At 25.8% G+C, this 18,219-nt stretch overlaps 1 protein-coding gene across 2 annotated transcripts; it reads right to left on the minus strand.

Moving 5' to 3' along the window:
* Window positions 1-10,868: 10,868 nt before the first annotated feature.
* LOC107624976 (zinc finger CCCH domain-containing protein 48) lies at window positions 10,869-14,043 on the minus strand. Of its 2 annotated transcripts, XM_016327478.3 has the most exons (8): window positions 13,892-14,030; window positions 12,955-13,489; window positions 12,542-12,727; window positions 12,340-12,441; window positions 12,029-12,187; window positions 11,654-11,833; window positions 11,447-11,544; window positions 10,869-11,326 (listed from the first exon to the last, which is right to left on the minus strand). In XM_016327478.3, the coding sequence occupies exons 2-8, from the start codon at window positions 13,483-13,485 to the stop codon at window positions 11,182-11,184; spliced, it is 1,401 nt and encodes a 466-aa protein (XP_016182964.2). In that variant the 5' UTR covers window positions 13,486-13,489; window positions 13,892-14,030; the 3' UTR covers window positions 10,869-11,181. The 2 variants fall into 2 exon arrangements, with proteins under 2 accessions (XP_016182964.2, XP_088359596.1); XM_088503470.1 differs by having other exon boundaries at window positions 12,955-14,043.
* Between the last annotated feature and the right edge of the window lie 4,176 nt (window positions 14,044-18,219).

Genomic DNA, 18,219 nt, shown 5'->3' on the forward strand with positions numbered 1-18,219 from the left:
ACTTCATGTTTCTAAGACCCGAACAAGATGAAGAAAATACGGTAAATTCTTCTTCGGCTATTACATTAACATTAATGATTTTTCTTTGAAAAGTTTTATTCTCATATATCTAATAAATTTCAGTCCTATAGGTGGTTTCTACAGTGTGTATGCTTCTCAACAACAGAAAATATCGCAGATTTGCTGAAGAAATATACTGTGTGCCGACAAATATTGTGGTAAGCCAAATTTTTTATTCTTTAAATAAATTTTTTTGTTGAAGAATTTGATTTATTTTTGTTGATGATTGAACTTTTTTTACTGCTAGTTCAAATCTGATGTAATTTCGGTTTATCTCTCAGTTTAATTGAGTTCATTTGCATGCAGAAATAAAATGAAATGTGCTTTTTTTGCTGATTGAATGTTTATGACATTTTGTTCAAATCTGAACCAAATTCGGTTCATTTGTAAATTGAGTTAGGTTGACTTGATACTACTGTTAAGTATTCACAAAATCTGTTATTCCTTAAAAATTTTGGTTCATCTATTTGTTAAATTAAGTTCATTTGCAAGCAGAAATGCATTGAAATGTGCTTTCTTGCTGATTGAATGTATATGACTGCTAGTTCAAATCTGATGTAATTTCGGTTTATTTTTTAATTTAGTTGAGGTTCATTTGAATCTAGAAATGAATTTGATGTGTTCTTGTTAATGATTGAGCTTTTTTTACTACAAGTTTAAATATGATGTATTTTCGGTGCATTTGTGATTTAACTGAGGTTCATTTTGCAGAATTTAATGTTGGGAAAGCATAAGGTCGACTACATTGATCCAAACACTAAGAGGCCTACCAGATCAGTGAATTTAAGGACTTCCTGTCTTTTCTGGACAAAAGAAAACTAGTATTGCATCCATTTGTAAGTTGTGATTTCTAAAACTTCTTTAATAATTCTGTCACTTGCTATCATTTAGACTGAAATATTCTATTCTTTTTCCAAATTTCAGCTGTTTGCACCAGTTTGCTATGGAGGCCATTGGTGGTTGTGAATTGTTGATGTTAAGAAGAAGGCCTTCCATGTGCTTGATCCCATCAAGAAAAAGAAAAAAGATATACCTGAAAAAAGAATAGCTTTAAACAAATTTGTTGTAAGTTATTTACATAATACATATTTTTATTGTAAACTATCTCTTATTTCTAGCCATTATCAATCACTCCTTGTGCCTGATTGAGCATTTGTGGGCTTAGTTTTCTTCAATTATTACTAAATTAAAGTACACTTTTTGTATCTTTTTTAAGGTTTAATAATATCTCATATGAGGGTATATGCTGGGACAGAACTTTTGATGGTGTCTCTTCTATTAATCGTATTTTACTTTCTTATTTCTTTCTTAGTTATGATGGCAGGATATATGTAATGAAATGGTTGAAAATAATTGATCCTGAAAAGATCAAAAATGGGAAATCTATTCTATTATATTAAAATCGAATTTTTGCACTTAATGATGGAGCTGACGTGGCATGTTTCTGAGAGTGTTTCTCGATTTATTTCTTTTAACTCATTAAATACAAGTTATTACGATAAACTAACTATATCAATTAATTGATTTGATTAGATATTTAAATATCATTTAATTTATTATAATTTATATCAATTTAATTTGGTAGTATTTTCTAATTTATTTATTTTAATATTGTGTTAATTTTTTAATTTATTTCTTTTAATTTATTAAACCAAATTTATTATGTGTACTAATTAATTAATTTGATTACTTTATTAGTCATTAAAATAATAAATCTATTAATAAAATAGGCAATTAAAATATTTTCAACTAATAATTGAATCAAATCAAATTATATCATATATATTGAGCTAAATTCAAATCATGTGAATAAGGACTAAATTAAAATGAGATAATTTCTTACTTATTCAAGTTAAATGTAATAAATACAAATTAGTTTTGTTAGATAATTATAGTTGTCTGGTCTACTATATATAAATGGCAACACAAAATTATAAAAATCGTGATTTTTATTGCTCTTACTATTTCAACTCTTCTTTTCTTCTTCTTTTTTTTTCTTTATGTATAATTTCTTTTATGTATAAATGTACCTAAAATGAGAAAGTACGGATGAGTGTTTTATTGATTGTTTGTTTAATGAATATATCTCAATTTAGGCATTCTACTACTGTGGATGAAAGTTGACCTGTAGCAATTCAAAATGGCCAATGTATTTTTTTATAGTATTAGATAGAAGAATATTTGTTAAAATGAATATACCCATTGTAATAAATTTTTTTCGATTGTTATATTTTTATGTCAGTCGTATAAATTCTTTGAAGGTACAAGATAATAAAATAGGTTGACTTTAATATCATTAGAAGCTAAATTTAATAGTTCAAATAAGCACCACTAATTATGTTAAAAAAGTAATTTTATAATAATAATATGATTTACATGTTAATTTTTCGAGTAAATTCATTTCAAAATTAAATGTAGAAGTTAGACTCAATTACGCTAAAATTTTAAAAGTAATATAGAATTTGACAACAAAATTAACATTCATTAAGGAAATAAATTTATTTATGGCTATTTCCTAATTATAAATAATAACAAGACTTATAAAAAAATATTAATGTCATAATTTTATTAATTAAATCATAATATTAGGTAGTTGATAGTTTCATAGACGGAAATTATTAAGTAATTACGTAAAAATTAGCAACGAACAAGCAACAAAGATTCAGAAAAAATCGATTATATAATACCAATTTCATAATTAAAATGTGTCACATATCATATTCTCATATATTCTATTTATTATCTATTCTATTATATAAAAATTAGGTTTCTGCACTTAATGATGGAGTTAACGTAACATGTTTATGAGAATATTTAGCGATTTATTTCTTTTAACTCATTAAATACAATTTATTATGATAAATTAACTATATCAACTAACTGATTTGATTAGATATTTAAATATCACATAATTTATTATAATTTATATCAATTTAATTTAGTAGTATTTTTTAATTTATTTCTTTTAATGTTCTGTTAGTATTTTTTTAATTTATTAAACCAAATTAATTATATTATTTATCTGTATTAATTAACTAATTAGATTAATTAATTAATCATTAAAATAATAAATCTATGAATAAAATAGGTTCTCGAGATATTTTTTACTAATAATTAAATCAAATCAAATTATATTTATTGAGTTAAATTTAAATCATGTGAATTAAGGACTAAACTAAAATAAGATTATTTTTTACTCATTCAAATTGAACGCAATAAATAAAATTAATTTTGTTAGATAATCATGGTCTTTTGATCTTCTATATAGCCACACAAAATCATAAAAATTATCATATTTTTTAAGTTACTACACAAATATTATATTTTAGGTAATTGTATTTTTTTTATGTTATTTTGAAAATTATTATATAATTTTAAGATCATTTAACTATGTTTATTTTTTTAAAAGCATTGTTATTATTGGAGAGTAACTAATGTTTGTGATAGTCTAAAATTAAAAAATAAAAATATAAAATATTAAAATACTGAGTTTTTAAAGTATAAATCTTGAAGTAAATATATGTGATTATAATTAATGATCATAATTAAAAGTCTTTATTTTATTTCAATTTGTTCAGGACATGTTTATCTTAAATTTTATTTCTTTATTAATTAGTATTTTTTTTGTACATTTAATTGTCATTAATTTATATAAATTAAAATGTAAAATTTTAAAAAATAGAAACGTGTCTAAAAAATAAAAAATATATTTTTTTTTGTTAGTAAAAAGTTTATGTCGCTTTAGCTTTTTTTTGTCATCATATCTTATATTTTTACTATAATTAAAAGTTAAAGGTAAATTATTAAATATAAATTAAAAAAAAATATAATACTTAATGAATTATCATAATCACATTTAAAGGTATTTAAGTTATTTTCATATAATAAAAGTGATATACTTCAAAAAATATTTGTATATAATTTACTAACAAATATATGAGATATTTATCATAATTTTTATTTTTAATAAAAATATCATTGTATTAAAGTGATGCATTTTAAAAATGTATAAATGAGATTTTTATTAAAAAAATTTACAAGATAGTAAATACAATTTTATTTTAATTTTATTCTTAATATTTAGTTTTAATTTTTACCTTTAGAGTTTTAATATGTTTCAATTATACCATTAGAGTGAACAACATTAATTATAACTAATCAATTATATTATCTGATTTGACCAAAATTAAATAAATATTAAATTATTTAATAAATAATAAATAAAAAAATAAAATAAATGAATTTAATTTGAATTATTTTTTTATTATTTTCTATATTTAGGAATCTTAATGTGCTTTTATGTATTTTAATTAATAGTTCTTAAAGGAGTTACTATTTTATTTACTAACATTTTAAATTTTTTATAATATTTTCATAAAACTTGATTAATAGGTTTTTCTTCACAATGTTTTTCTTGAATTTTTTAACAAAAATATATTTTAATTTTTGTCTTTTATTTTTTATATTTATTTATTATACTAATTTTTTTATAGTGTATTTTTATCAACTACATACATTATTTTTAGTCTTTTTTTGCTTTTTTTAATTATTTTATTATTTTATTTTTAATTTTTCTTTTATTTTTACTCCTCATATGTTTATTATATTTCACTTTATTTTAGTTTTAATTTTATAGTTAACTTTTAATTATATAAAAGTTAATAGTTTCTTTCAAAACATGGTTAAATATATTATCTGTTATAAATTGAATATATAATTTAATTTTAATTTAAACTAAAAACTAAATAAATTGTCAGAAAAATAGCAACTAATTTTGTTTTTAATTTCTCTATAATTTGTTTAAAGGTAAAAATCTCTCTATAACTACTAATATCGCCGATAACAAAATTATAAGTGTCTATAAAATAAAAAATATATAAAATAAATAACATATATGTAATTTTAAAGTTATTAATCACAGACTATGGACAAATTTTTTTAAAAAAAGAATCTTATGGATCAACATGTAATTTTTTTATATTTTTATTTTTTTTCTAAAATTTTTCAGACTTATCAACCTTTAAGTTGTCTATATATCACTTCTCAAAATATTATGATTTCACAAGATATAATATGTGGGGTAAATCACCTTTATAAACCATTTACATACCAATTTTATGTATATCCCCCAAATTAAAAAAGGCTATGTGCATGTCTCAATTTACATATCTATGTAAATCAAATTTATGAAGTTCAAATTATGTGTTTTCATAGTAAATCGAATCTATAAGATTCGAATTACTTGGATGCTATCTATGCTACTAAATCGAACGAAAGAGATTCGATTTAAAATGAGCTGGATTGCTACTAAGTGAGTATAAATCGAACCTTATTACTTCGATTTAGCATGGATCACATAAATCGAAATTTATAGATTCAATTTAGTAGAGGATGACATAATTTGAATTCTTTGAATTCAATTTACTTTTGAATCACAATGTCAAGTAATTCGAATCCTATAAATTCGATTTACTACTTATTACTCTAATTCGAATTCATTAAATTCGATTTATATAGAAATGTAAAAGGAGACAACTAGGTAACGTTTTTGGATTTGGAGGATTCAGGTAATTTTGAGGTGGCTTTAGTTTATCAACGTAAATTAACCTAATATGTGATATTAGTTATTGTTATATATATGAAAAACGTGACTTATTTATGCATTGTTTGGATTAGAAGAATTTGTAGGAAAATAAAATGCTGGAGAAGAAAATGGATGGAAAAATCAAATTTTCATTGTTTGGATTAACAAAGAAATTGAATGAAAAATATAAAAGTGTATGTAGAGATCATGTAAATTTTTTCTCTTCAAAATTACAAAAGAAAACTGATGCAGAGGTGCAAACATGGGTAAAAATACAGAGTTACCATTTGAATTATAATTTATATATAATATATAAAAATATTAATATAATTTTACTCTATTATAATTTTTTCTCTTCTTACTTTTCCTTTCATCCAAGCAAAAGAAAAATTTTCCTCTATTTTTTTTCATTCATTTTTACTTTATCTAAACAACACACAAAAAAAATATACTTTTCTTTCCTCTCATTTTCTTTCTTTCCATTTTTCTTCCTCTTATTTTCCATCTTATATCCAAACAATAGTTTAGTGTTTATCCATTTATCTTCTATTAATATTGTTATAACAAGGATACATGTGACTTTATAAAAATGATATAACCTAAACTTTGATTATCACAAAAACAGTCAAAACGGATATTTGCAGGGATCACTCGCGTTTTGGGGCTAGATGGGGACTCGTGAAATCCTCACGACCTGCCACGTGAAAAAGGATAGGGACTACAGGTGGCAAATGGGGTGAAACCCGTCGAGCTGGCCCGCATAACCTGCCAAAAAGGCGGGTTGGGCTGGAATTTTGAGACCAGCAAACTTAAAAAGCCCGCCTATCCCGCACCACTTAATCCATGGGTTTCGGCAGGGCGGGGGTGGGTGGGACAGACTTCCTCGCTGGGCCAAGCTTTTATTTTATTAGGGCCATTTTTTTTACAAATTTCTATGATGTTATTGATCTATGAGAGGATAAAGATGATAATTGAAGATGTTCTAAGTTATATTTTGGATTACATTTTATGTTTGATTAATTATAAACTTGAAGATGTTTAATTATATATTTTAGATAATATTTGTTTTGATTTGAACAATGTTGGTTTTATTATTTTGTTTCAAAAAAATTTGGTTTATAATTATGTTTATTACATATTTATAATTATTAAAATTTTAATGTGTGTGAATTTAAAAATTATAATTTTTTTTGTTTTTAGAAATTATAAATTTATTAAAATTATTGTGAAATTATATATATTGTTTAATATTTAATGGTTTATAAAAAAAAAAGGAGATCCCGCCAACCCGCCAGCCTACCATTAGGCAGAACGGGTGAGAAATTCAAGACCGCCTTACTAGGCGGGGCGGGACAGACCAGCCCACTAGATGGCAGACTTTTGGCGAGACAGGGTGGGTTTTTCCATTTGCCACCCTTAATGAGGACACGGACATAAGTACCCACTCCGTGGAACCTATTAAATATACACAAATATAAAATTATTAATTTATCCTAATTTATATATACATAAATCTATTTCTTAAATTTAGTAACCCTAATTTCTGCTTTCAATTCAAATTTTTTCTTTTTCTTCCAGACTCATTCTCAGCTTCGATCATATCTCTCTAACTCACTTTCTCTGCCTCTCAAGTCCGTCACTATGTCGCTCAGTATCGTCTCAAAAAATTATGTTATGTTATTATGTTGGAACATGTTTTTATGTTTTTTCCTTTTAAAATGTTATTTTCCATAACGAATATGTTATAAATTATGTTGAATTATATTAAATTGATTATTTTATGATTATTATATTATGTCTTTTTGTGTTAATTTTTTTCAAAAGTTTTCAAAGAATATTCATAGATACCCGAGAAGATCTGCGTTCCCTAAGGGATAATTAAACAGAAACTTGCAATGACGAAGAAGGAACGCGGGCATTTTTTTTTTTAAAATATGAATGAGGGATGGGAAAGGGGCTTCTCACACTCCCCTAAGTACTCATTACCATATCTAACTAGCATCGGAGATCCAATTTGAGTCGATTTAAGGGGGGACGCATGGACTTTATCTACATTGGGCCTTTAAAGTAATGAACCTAAGTTAGATTTGGGACCCTAACAATGGATTTTAGTTGGTCTTACTTGCATTGAGGTCTTACTAGACCCAAATATATCTTGGATTAATATTTTGAGTTATTGTTATAGCAAATACTATACTATTTAACATTATAACACTTAATATATATATAAAAGTTGGATATATTTACAAGATATTTTTTAATTCAAATTAAAAAAATTAATTATCTATCTTTTAGCTATAAATATTATTTTCTAATGTAATAAAAAATAAAAATAACAATAATTACTCACATAATTAAAATAGATAATTTTAATATATGCATGACACTATATATATCAAGGATTATTATATATGATATATAATTTTTTTATTTTCTATAATGACTATTTATATAATTTATTCAATAATTTTTTCATCTTAATATTTAATAAATTTTAACATACAAAATATTATTTAACATACAAAATAAAAAATTTAAGTCATCATCTAAGACAATAAGTATAATAGTGCAAATACTTATTTATTTATTAGTAGTGAAAAAATATGTAAATAGTATAAATTGATATTTTTTAGTATAAAAGCAATAATAAAAGTTAATTACATAATTAAAAAATTAAAAAAATTTCTTAAATAATAATAAAAAATAAGATTACTATTTTCATGTATTACAAAGTTTATGAAAAATTTTTTGGATAATAAATCAATCCTCAATAAATTATATATTAATTCTGTGAAAAAATAAATAATCAATACATTGGATATTATTATTTACGTACTAATATAATATATATTATCAATTATTAAGTTTATAATTAATTTTTAACCCAAATTTTGGTAATTAAAATTTAAATGATTGAAATTATTAAATGTTAAATATTTTGCATCTAACCAATTTATTTTTTTATTGAAATTAAAAAAGGATGAGTTGTTAATCAATTCTAAAATTAAATTTAAATTTGAGTAAGAAAATAAAAAATATTTTAAATTTTATCTCGCTAACCAGAATTAATTTCAAGATAAGAAATTACTTTGTACATCGTATATATTGTAGGATAGTATGGTCATTTACTATTTTTTTAATGGTAAATAATGGTGTAAGAAATTAGAAAAAAATGTATTTACAAGTTTAGGAAATATTAATTTATTTTTCAATAGAATAAATTATATATTGAATAACAAAAGTTATTATTGGTTTCTCTTCACACTTACTAATACTCAACGATGGTGTTTCGGTACACCATGTTACCAAGAAATATTAATCGATCTAATAACTTTTGTAATGATATAAGTTTATGAATTTGAAAATTTAAAAATCATTTCATAAAATGTGAAGTTTTAACGAGTAACAATGTTGATCATATTGTTTTGACTTCAAAAATGAATATGATACCAACGAATAAAATTGTCCAAAGTAAATTTCAACAAAGACAAAAGTCCATAAGTATTGCTATTAATAAAAAATTAATCTATTTTAAAGACAAATACAATTTTTTTCTACTGATTCCTATCTCAGCAAGTTGAGGACGACTAATCCACCACATATTGATGCTCTATTTATTAAGGGTCTGTCCCTAACTAATGGATTATTTATACACATAAGACGAGATTCGAACTCCAAATACTTGCTTAACCGGACAAATAAGATGATCATTCAACCAATCCAAATTGATTAAAATAAATATTAATTATTTTTAATACTTTTAAGTTGTAAAATATTTATAATAATAATTACTATATATATATTTTTTACTTAAATTTTAATAAAAAAAATTTATATAAATTTATGTATTATCCCGTACAAAGTACGGGAACATACACTAGTATGAATGTAAAAACTGAAAACAGGTAAGTAATTTCTAAATTAATAAATTTCGGTTCATTTTTTATCTCATTTGGGTTCAAATTAAGTAATTTCTTTTACTTGAATTGTAAGAAGAAATAGATGTTTTCAGGCAAGAATATGGTCCAACCATTCTTTTGCACAAGATAAATAAATTGAGAAACAAAATCATTGAGGCATCTGAAGTGATAAGACTCCCAAAGCTAACTGCTGCCATCTCGAGCTCTTTTTATAAATTTTCATTTGAGGATATAGAAAGTAAATAGATTATAGGTTCAATCTTTAACTCGTTGTAAGAAATTGTAATTAACACTAATTTGTAAAAAATTATAAAAAAGCAAACACTTTTTTTTTACTCGTTGTAAATGTTAATATATATATTTAAAAAAAATTTCTTTAATTTTTTTTTATTTATTTGTTGAAACTGTCTAGACTATATTAAATGAATCGAGGTTTACAGTGAATGGATTCAATTCAGCAAAACTGTTAGCCATTGAGGATGTAAACAAATTCTCCAATCTTGCACAATCCTTTACGTTCAGTTGACTCAGTTTGGAGAACAAGACAGTGTATGGTGCCAGGTTCATCTTACATGCCAGAATTTTCAAGTGTTCAAGATTTTCAAGAAGTGGGGGCATCCAGGTTTGCTCAAAGGCTGTTGATTCTAGCTTGTATAAATCCCTAAGCACCAGTGTAGGAAGATTGTAACGCTATTGTTGTCAATTTTGGACAATCATAAACATCTAATCGACGCAGCTGCTGCTTTGACAAGTATTCTACCCCACTGATGGATTGCAACCCACATAACTTGAATAGGTCCAATTCTTTTAAGTTTCCAAGAATCTCCTCATTATTAGCTTCATCATGGGAGGGCAATATATTTTTTGAGAGTTTCATCATAGTAATAGCATTTTCCAATTTGGATGTCTTCTCAAATAATTCAAATAGTTACTCTGCTCATCATCATCAAAAAGGTAAAGTAGTTTATTCAAGCTCTCAAGATTTTCATCCTTACATTTTCTCAACCATGAACTTAAAGGTTGAGTGTGTCTCCAATACAAAGTCAAATTTTCCATCTTGGAAATATCATAACGACAGAAAGAGTTTGAGTATAAATAACTTTTTTGAAGCTTATGATTATAAATAGTAAGGGTGCACAGGTCGGGTTGGGGCTAGTACAGAGAGAGAGAAGTTTCCATCTACAAGCCTAGAAAAGTTCCAACAGTCCAAAGTTATGTTGCCTATTATTATTTAGTTTTCAATTAGTCACTTTCTTTCTTTGGCTGTAAGATATTTATGATTATAATTTAAGAAGTTAAATTAAGAATTTAAAATGATATGCACTCTTTTCAAAATTTTATGATCTTATTGAAAATTGTATCATACATAGAATGTTGTTACATTATACATTCAAAGTTCCACCGAGGTTTTATTTCTGCTCGGCCTATGTTAGTGATGCCTCATTAAAACCTCAAATGCTAAAACACTAATACCTACCCTAATAAGAGGAAAAAGAGTACCCTCACCAAACATAGTTTAAGGAATAATCATCACTGACAATTGACAAACATTTTCTATGTGATGCAGTGCCAATGATCATGCAGTCTCTCCTCCTACAAAGATCTTTTTGTTGTAGTTCAAGAGGTTGGCACCTTTGGCTCTTCCAACCATCTCCACACATTCAGCAAACCAGTCCCATCTCCAGTGAAGAAGAGTCCACCAGGACCTATCGCGAAGGATCGAACTTCTCGTCTTGTAAATAGTCGACCTCTCTCTAAAAACCTGTAGAAGCAGGCACAGCAGGTAGCTAAAACAGCAAGCAAGAAAAAACAAGCCCCACATAACACAGACATTGCAGCAACAGTAGCAAGACAATTAGATGAAAGCTTGATGGTTACTCACGTCGGCAACTCATACATGCGAACTGAATTGTCTTGGCACGAGCAGAACAATATTGGCTTGGCGTCTGCATCTGTCATTCCATATAGTCCAAGAATAGCCTGTGATAAAAAATATAAATTGGATAAACCAATCACCTCCTTCATCAATAAAATTAAAATATCAACTTAAACATATTTGTACAGAAATGTCAGTGGTTAAACAACTTACATTTTTGTCAGTGTGAGTATATGCCACTTTCAGAGTTCCCTCCTCAGTGCACACCCAAACATTGACTGTGCAATCATATGAACTCGATAATAAGTAATCTTCCCAACAAAGAAGTGACGTGACTACGTCGGTATGCCCGTTAAGTGTCATTGTGCACTGTAATGTATTTAGGTCCCACACCTATAGATAGCAGAGTAACAAATATCTCAGACCCGCTATTAGTTTAGAAAAGAGAATGAAACAAACAATTGCATGTGTATACCATGAAGACTGATCATGACCAAATTATAAATTTAAAAGCTTTGCATGAAACATATATCTCATACTGAAATAAATAAATAAATAGACAAACTGCTAGTTGACAGAAAACACTACCTTGATGCTATGGTCCATTGACCCAGAATAAAGCATCTTGTAGCATCCAATAGCAAGACAAACCACCGGTTTAGTATGACCACTTAGTGTTGCAACCAGTTCGAAAGGAGACTCAGGTTTGGGATCAGAGCTGTATCTCCAAGCATAAATAACACCATCCTGCAATTTAAATAAACATATTATTTTAAAACTAATAAACAACAGAGCTAGCTGAAATGTGACGGTTCTGATCAAACAACAGCAGTAGCAAATGGCTAACTATAAACAAAGGTTGAATTACAACAACCATAAGTCACTGCAAGGGAATTTACCTCTGCTCCAGCAAGAAGGATATCATTGCCAACATTCAAGGAAAGGACTTGCCCTTTAGGTCCATCAAGAGTAACATCTGCACCCGTCTGAATATTCCATGCCTTAACAACAACCACAATCAAATTATAAATTTGCAGTTAAAGCTCCTATACATAAGATATCATTATTACAATAAAAATAAAAGAGGAACTGTGAGCTTACCTTTACAGCATTCTTCACGCCGGCAAAAATCCATGGGCCCTCAGATATGAGCGAGGTAACTTCAGAATTAAGATGGATCATGTTAACACAATGGCCAGTGTTGCAATCCCATGCCCGAACTGTGCCATCAGTGCTACCAGAATAAAGTTTATCTGAACCAGCAGGTAATGCAATTCCAGTGACAACCTGTCACAAAATTTGAATATTAGCATAAATGAATCTAACTCAATGGCACTTATGAAGTAATTAGAGTAAACATCTTAGAATAAAGTTCCTAGCCAATATTCACCTAACATCCAAATTAAACCAAGACAATTCACTACAGAATTAGTTTACCGAAAACACTAAGCATAATATAATATCCTTTCATGTGTTCATATCAAATAATAAAAGGTGGAATCAGACATCTATACCTTCTTGTGTTCATGAAGCTTTGCAAGTGTAGTAAACCCATCACCATAAAACCATGAATGCAAATTCTGACACAGGTCACCATGCACACAATTGTCAGTCATCCAATATTTACAAATACTGCGTGATTTCTCCATAGGAGACTTAGCAACAGTGGCCACTTCTTCCACACTTTCAGTCTTTTCAATGGATATATCCATTTGTTCACACTGGGTTGGCTTCTCAACAGACATAGCTTCTGATCCACACTCAACAGCCTTTCGTGCACAATTTGCTGGCTTCTTGAAGGCCTTGGGTGCGCAATTTGTTGGCTTCTTAACAGAGGAACTGGTCATCTTCTCAGCAGACAAATGTGGATTCTTCGAATGCATATATGTCATATTGGCATTATGTACATTGGATGGCAATGTCGATAAGCTATGCAAAAATTTGCAAGGATTCCTGTTGCATCTCCCAGCTAGCCAGTACTTACATGTTGGTGGTGTTGTACCACTGAACCTTTCAGTCCTCCTTGTTGTTGTTATAATAGCCATAATACTAGGGAAAAAAAAACACAATCCAAATAACATCAGGCACACAGTATTCCCATCAATAAGACCCTTCATTGCTCAGAGACCTCTTCCAAAACTCAAACAACAACCCAATCAGAATAAGCTGCAGAATCCATTCCCTCATCAAAACCCAAATTCTGCTTATCCCCCAATTTTACATCAACACAGTAACACCACTTGAGTATAATACAAGTTATGAACATTACAGAAAAAAGAAATTTCAAATGGAACCCTAAAATAAAAATCCTAACTTTCCTCCAAGGAATGGCGTGGAGTTTGGGCGAGGTCAATCCAATCGGAGAGAACTCTTCACGCATATAATCCATCGCAAAAAAGAAAGAGAAAATAGCGCAAAATTCCAAAGAAGGTAGCGTGCTAGGAAGCAAACCTGAGTTAAGAGTAGAATTGAGATCGGAAAGCCCAATAAAACTAATCAGAATTAGAATCACTGAATCAGAGTCAGAGAGATTCAGCGAAGAAGAAAGTGTTTGTATGATAGTGTAAAGGAAAATTGGAAGGGATACGAGGTCCTTTATTTATAGGTTTTGTTGACGGTGGACAGTTACCTATGTTTTTATGGGTAAATCAGAAAAAGATTTCATAAAGATCAGAAATTAAACGGCTAATTTTTGTGTTATAAACATCCAGGATGTGTTATGTCTAATTATAGAAAATTGGTGTGTTTTTTATAAATATAGAGATAAATATTTTTTAAAAATCAAAATTCATAAATTGGAGGCTTAAATTTGTTTAGGATATAAAATTTTGGATTTGATTTATGGTAAAAAAGAAAACTGAATTTTAAATTTGTGGGTAGTAATTTTTTTTTTTTGTTATATGGCAAAACAAACGATGCAGAAAGATTTAATTTGTATGTTTAAAATATTTTTTAATAGAGGATTAGATTTGTATATTTAAAAATTTTAAAATAAAAAAAATTAATTATCAGATTTGTATATTTAAAAAAATTAAAAATAAAAAATTTAACCTTCATATTTGTGATATATACAAAGAAAAAATACATTTCACATTGTTAAAAAATACCATTAAAATCACAATACTAAAATTAAAAAGAAAAATTAAATTAAACAAAAAAAATCAATTATCAATAAATATTAAATAGTATCATTATGAAATTCGTTTATAGTTTGAAGTTCGTTTTGATACCGGTTTTCTTTAACTGTTCTTTTAAACATAGTTAGTGCGACATATACGTTTGATTATGTACAATTAATAAAAGTATCTTTGTTCAATTATTCACTATATAATTTTCTTGCAATACTTTAACACCTTTTTCTCTCTGTGTGTCATTTATTAACCAATAAAACTTAGTTTACATTGAAAAAAAAATTCTGAAACTAAAAATTCAATCAGTGATGTATCTTGATGGATTAGGAAGATTTAGATTAAGAGGGTCTGACTGGTCTTGTTCTTTTGTGTTTTTCGATGTTTCTTTGTCTTGCTAGTTGTCTGATTTCTCTTGTTCATTGGGGTCGGTCCTTAACCCCACTCTCTTCACTAAATTTCTTTTTTTTCTCTTTTTCAAATTTAAACTATGCAATCTAACTATACATACCAGATATAAATAATAGGTGAGTTGTATGGTATAGAAGGAAGATTCTTTCTATACCTATATATTTGTGCTGTCAAAAGGATCGTGAAATAAATATATAAAGTGTGTGGTTAAAGACAAACTCTGTTCATGGTAACTGACATGTTTTATGTTGACATCAATGTTACGTGATAGTGGTATACTGGTATATAGAGTAAATTAGTTAATTGTATTTATTATAATTAATTATTAAAAATGATATTAGACTTTGTTGTAACTGTATTTTTTGTTTAAACTATTTTGAAAAAGTAAAAATAAATTTTGATTATGGATTAACCTATTGATCCCAATATATTTTTGTCCTATGAAATTTTGAACGTGTATTTTTGTGAATTATTAAGCTTACAAAAGGATTATATGTACTCATCAAAGTAACTCCACTAAACTCACATAAAATTCAGTCACCAAAAAAAAAACTCACATAAAATTCAGACTCTCTTTTTTTTTATGAATTAATTTTTTTTATTCACACATAAAAAATTAAACTTAACTCCCAAACATTTATTAATAACTATTTATTTTAATATGTGTATATAATTATATATTCATATATAAATATATATTTAATTATTTATATATAAATAAATTAAATTAAGTTATGTATATACATTAACATATATAAATAAATTAATATCTTTTTCAAGGTATATATTACTAATTAAAATTTTTATTATTAAGTAATTATATTCTAAATGTATTTTTAATAAGTTTCAACAATTATTTTTAAAAAATATATTTAAATTAGTACTTTAAATACTAAACACATATAGTCTAAATGCTAAACATTCATTTATAAATATTTAGTTAAATCTTACACTGTATACTCTAAATATTAAATCATGCCTTTTAAATCCTAATCTATAAATCTTAAACCTTAAACCTAAATTCTAAATTGGAAACCATAAATTTTAAACTCCTAAATTTTTAACCTTAAATTCTAAATCTTGTAGTTAAAGTCAAATTGTGACCTTAGAAGCAAAACTTCAAAAAAGTCTGATTACTTTCATATATTTTCATATGAAAAAATATTGTTTATACGATTAATTATATCTATATAATAAAAAAAAGTTTAGGGGTCAGCACTTAACCAATAAAAAAAAATAAGTAATTCAATACCATTAGATATAATTTCACACTATTAAAAATACTAATAATTATAAATCACAAAATTTACTACCTTGAGCACTCTTTTATAATGAAATTATTTGAAAAATATATATTTTTAAAACGCGAAAAAATGCCCAATAATAAATATATATTTTCAAAAAATATCTTAAATATTGAATTTTGATGTGATTTTTTGCAAGTAAAATTATAAAAATGAGATATTATTATCCTTAAAATTTGATCATTTTTTAAGTATATATTTTTTTGTATTTTTTTATTAACAACCAATAATATTTTAAAAAAATCACAAGAAAATATATACTTAGCAAAAAAGTCACCAAATTTTAAGAATAATAATATCTCATTTTTCTAATCATGATTGCAAAAAATCGCATCTAAATTCAATCTCTAAAGCATTTTTTGAAAATACATATTTACTGTTGGACATTTTAGCATGATTTGAATAATTCAAAAACTTTTTTTGGTGGTTAACTATGATACATATGATATGGTTTCATAGTATATTATTTTTACATGTACCAATTTTATTAACGTGACACAATAATAATAATAATAATAATAATAATAATAATAATAATAATAATAATAATACCCTAATATTTTTTCTTTTCAAAAAGCTATAAAAGAAGCTGAATGAATTTCAACTATTGATTGAGTATATATAAAAAGATGCCTAGTTGATTAATATGTCAATGAAATATATTTATATACTTCATTAAAATATGATGATATTAAATTTTTGATATACCAATTTGGCAATTATGATATGTAATTTGAATGGAATATATCAAATAGTTTTATTATAGAGGAGTGCTAAGGACATTAAATTTTGTGATTTATAATTTCTAATTAATTATTATTAATATTTTTAATAGTGTAAAATTATATTTAAAGGTGTTGAATTATTTACTTTATTTTTTTTATTGATTAAGTGCTGGCCCCTAAACTTTTTCTTTATTATATAGATATAATTAATGGTATAAACAACATTTTTCTACATAAAAATACTTGAAAGTAATTAGATTTGTTTGAAATATTACTTTTAGAGTCACAATTTGACTTTAACTCCAAGATTTAGAATTTAAGGTTAAAAACTTAGGAGTTTAAAATTTATGGTTTACAATTTAAAATTTAAGTTTAAAGTTTAAGATTTATGGATTAGGATTTAAAAGGTATGATTCAAGATTTAGGGTATACGATGTAAGATTTAACGTTGAATATTTTTAAATGAATGTTTACTGTTTAGGCTATATGGGTTTAGTATTTAAGGTACTAATTTAAATAATTTTTTTAAAATAATTGTTAAAACTTATTAAGAGAACAGTTAGAATATAATTATCTAATAGTAAAAATTTTAATTAGTAATATATAATTTGAAAAAATATTAATTTATTTATATATAAATAATTAAATATATATTTATATATGGATATATAATTATATATACATATTAAAATAAGTAGTTATTAATAAATATTTGGGAGTTAAGTTTAAGTTTTCATGTGTGAATAAAAGAAATTAATTCATGAAAAAAGAGAGTCTGAATTTTATGCAAATTTAGTGGAGTTACTTTGATGAGTACATATAGTCCTTTTGCAAGCTTAACAATTCACAAAACACACGTTCAAAATTCGATAGGACAAAAATATATTAGGATCGATAGGTTAATCCACAATCAAAATTTATTTTTACTTTCTCAAAATAGTTTAAACTAAAAACACAACTACAACCAAGCCCAATATCATTTTTAATAATTAATCATGACAAACACAATTAAGCAGTTTCCTCTATATACCACCATCACGTGATATTGATGTAATATATGAAGTATGTCAGTTACTGTGAATAGATTGTCTTTAACCACATTCTCTCTATACACTTGTCTCGCAACCCTTTTGACAACACAAATACATAAGTATAAAAAGAATCTTCCTTCTACATCATAGAATTCACCTAAATAATATGGTTTGAATTTG

The sequence above is a fragment of the Arachis ipaensis genome, chromosome B2 (genome assembly GCF_059453495.1).
Source record: "Arachis ipaensis isolate K30076 ecotype BB chromosome B2, ASM5945349v1, whole genome shotgun sequence".
Classification (NCBI taxonomy): domain Eukaryota; kingdom Viridiplantae; phylum Streptophyta; class Magnoliopsida; order Fabales; family Fabaceae; genus Arachis; species Arachis ipaensis.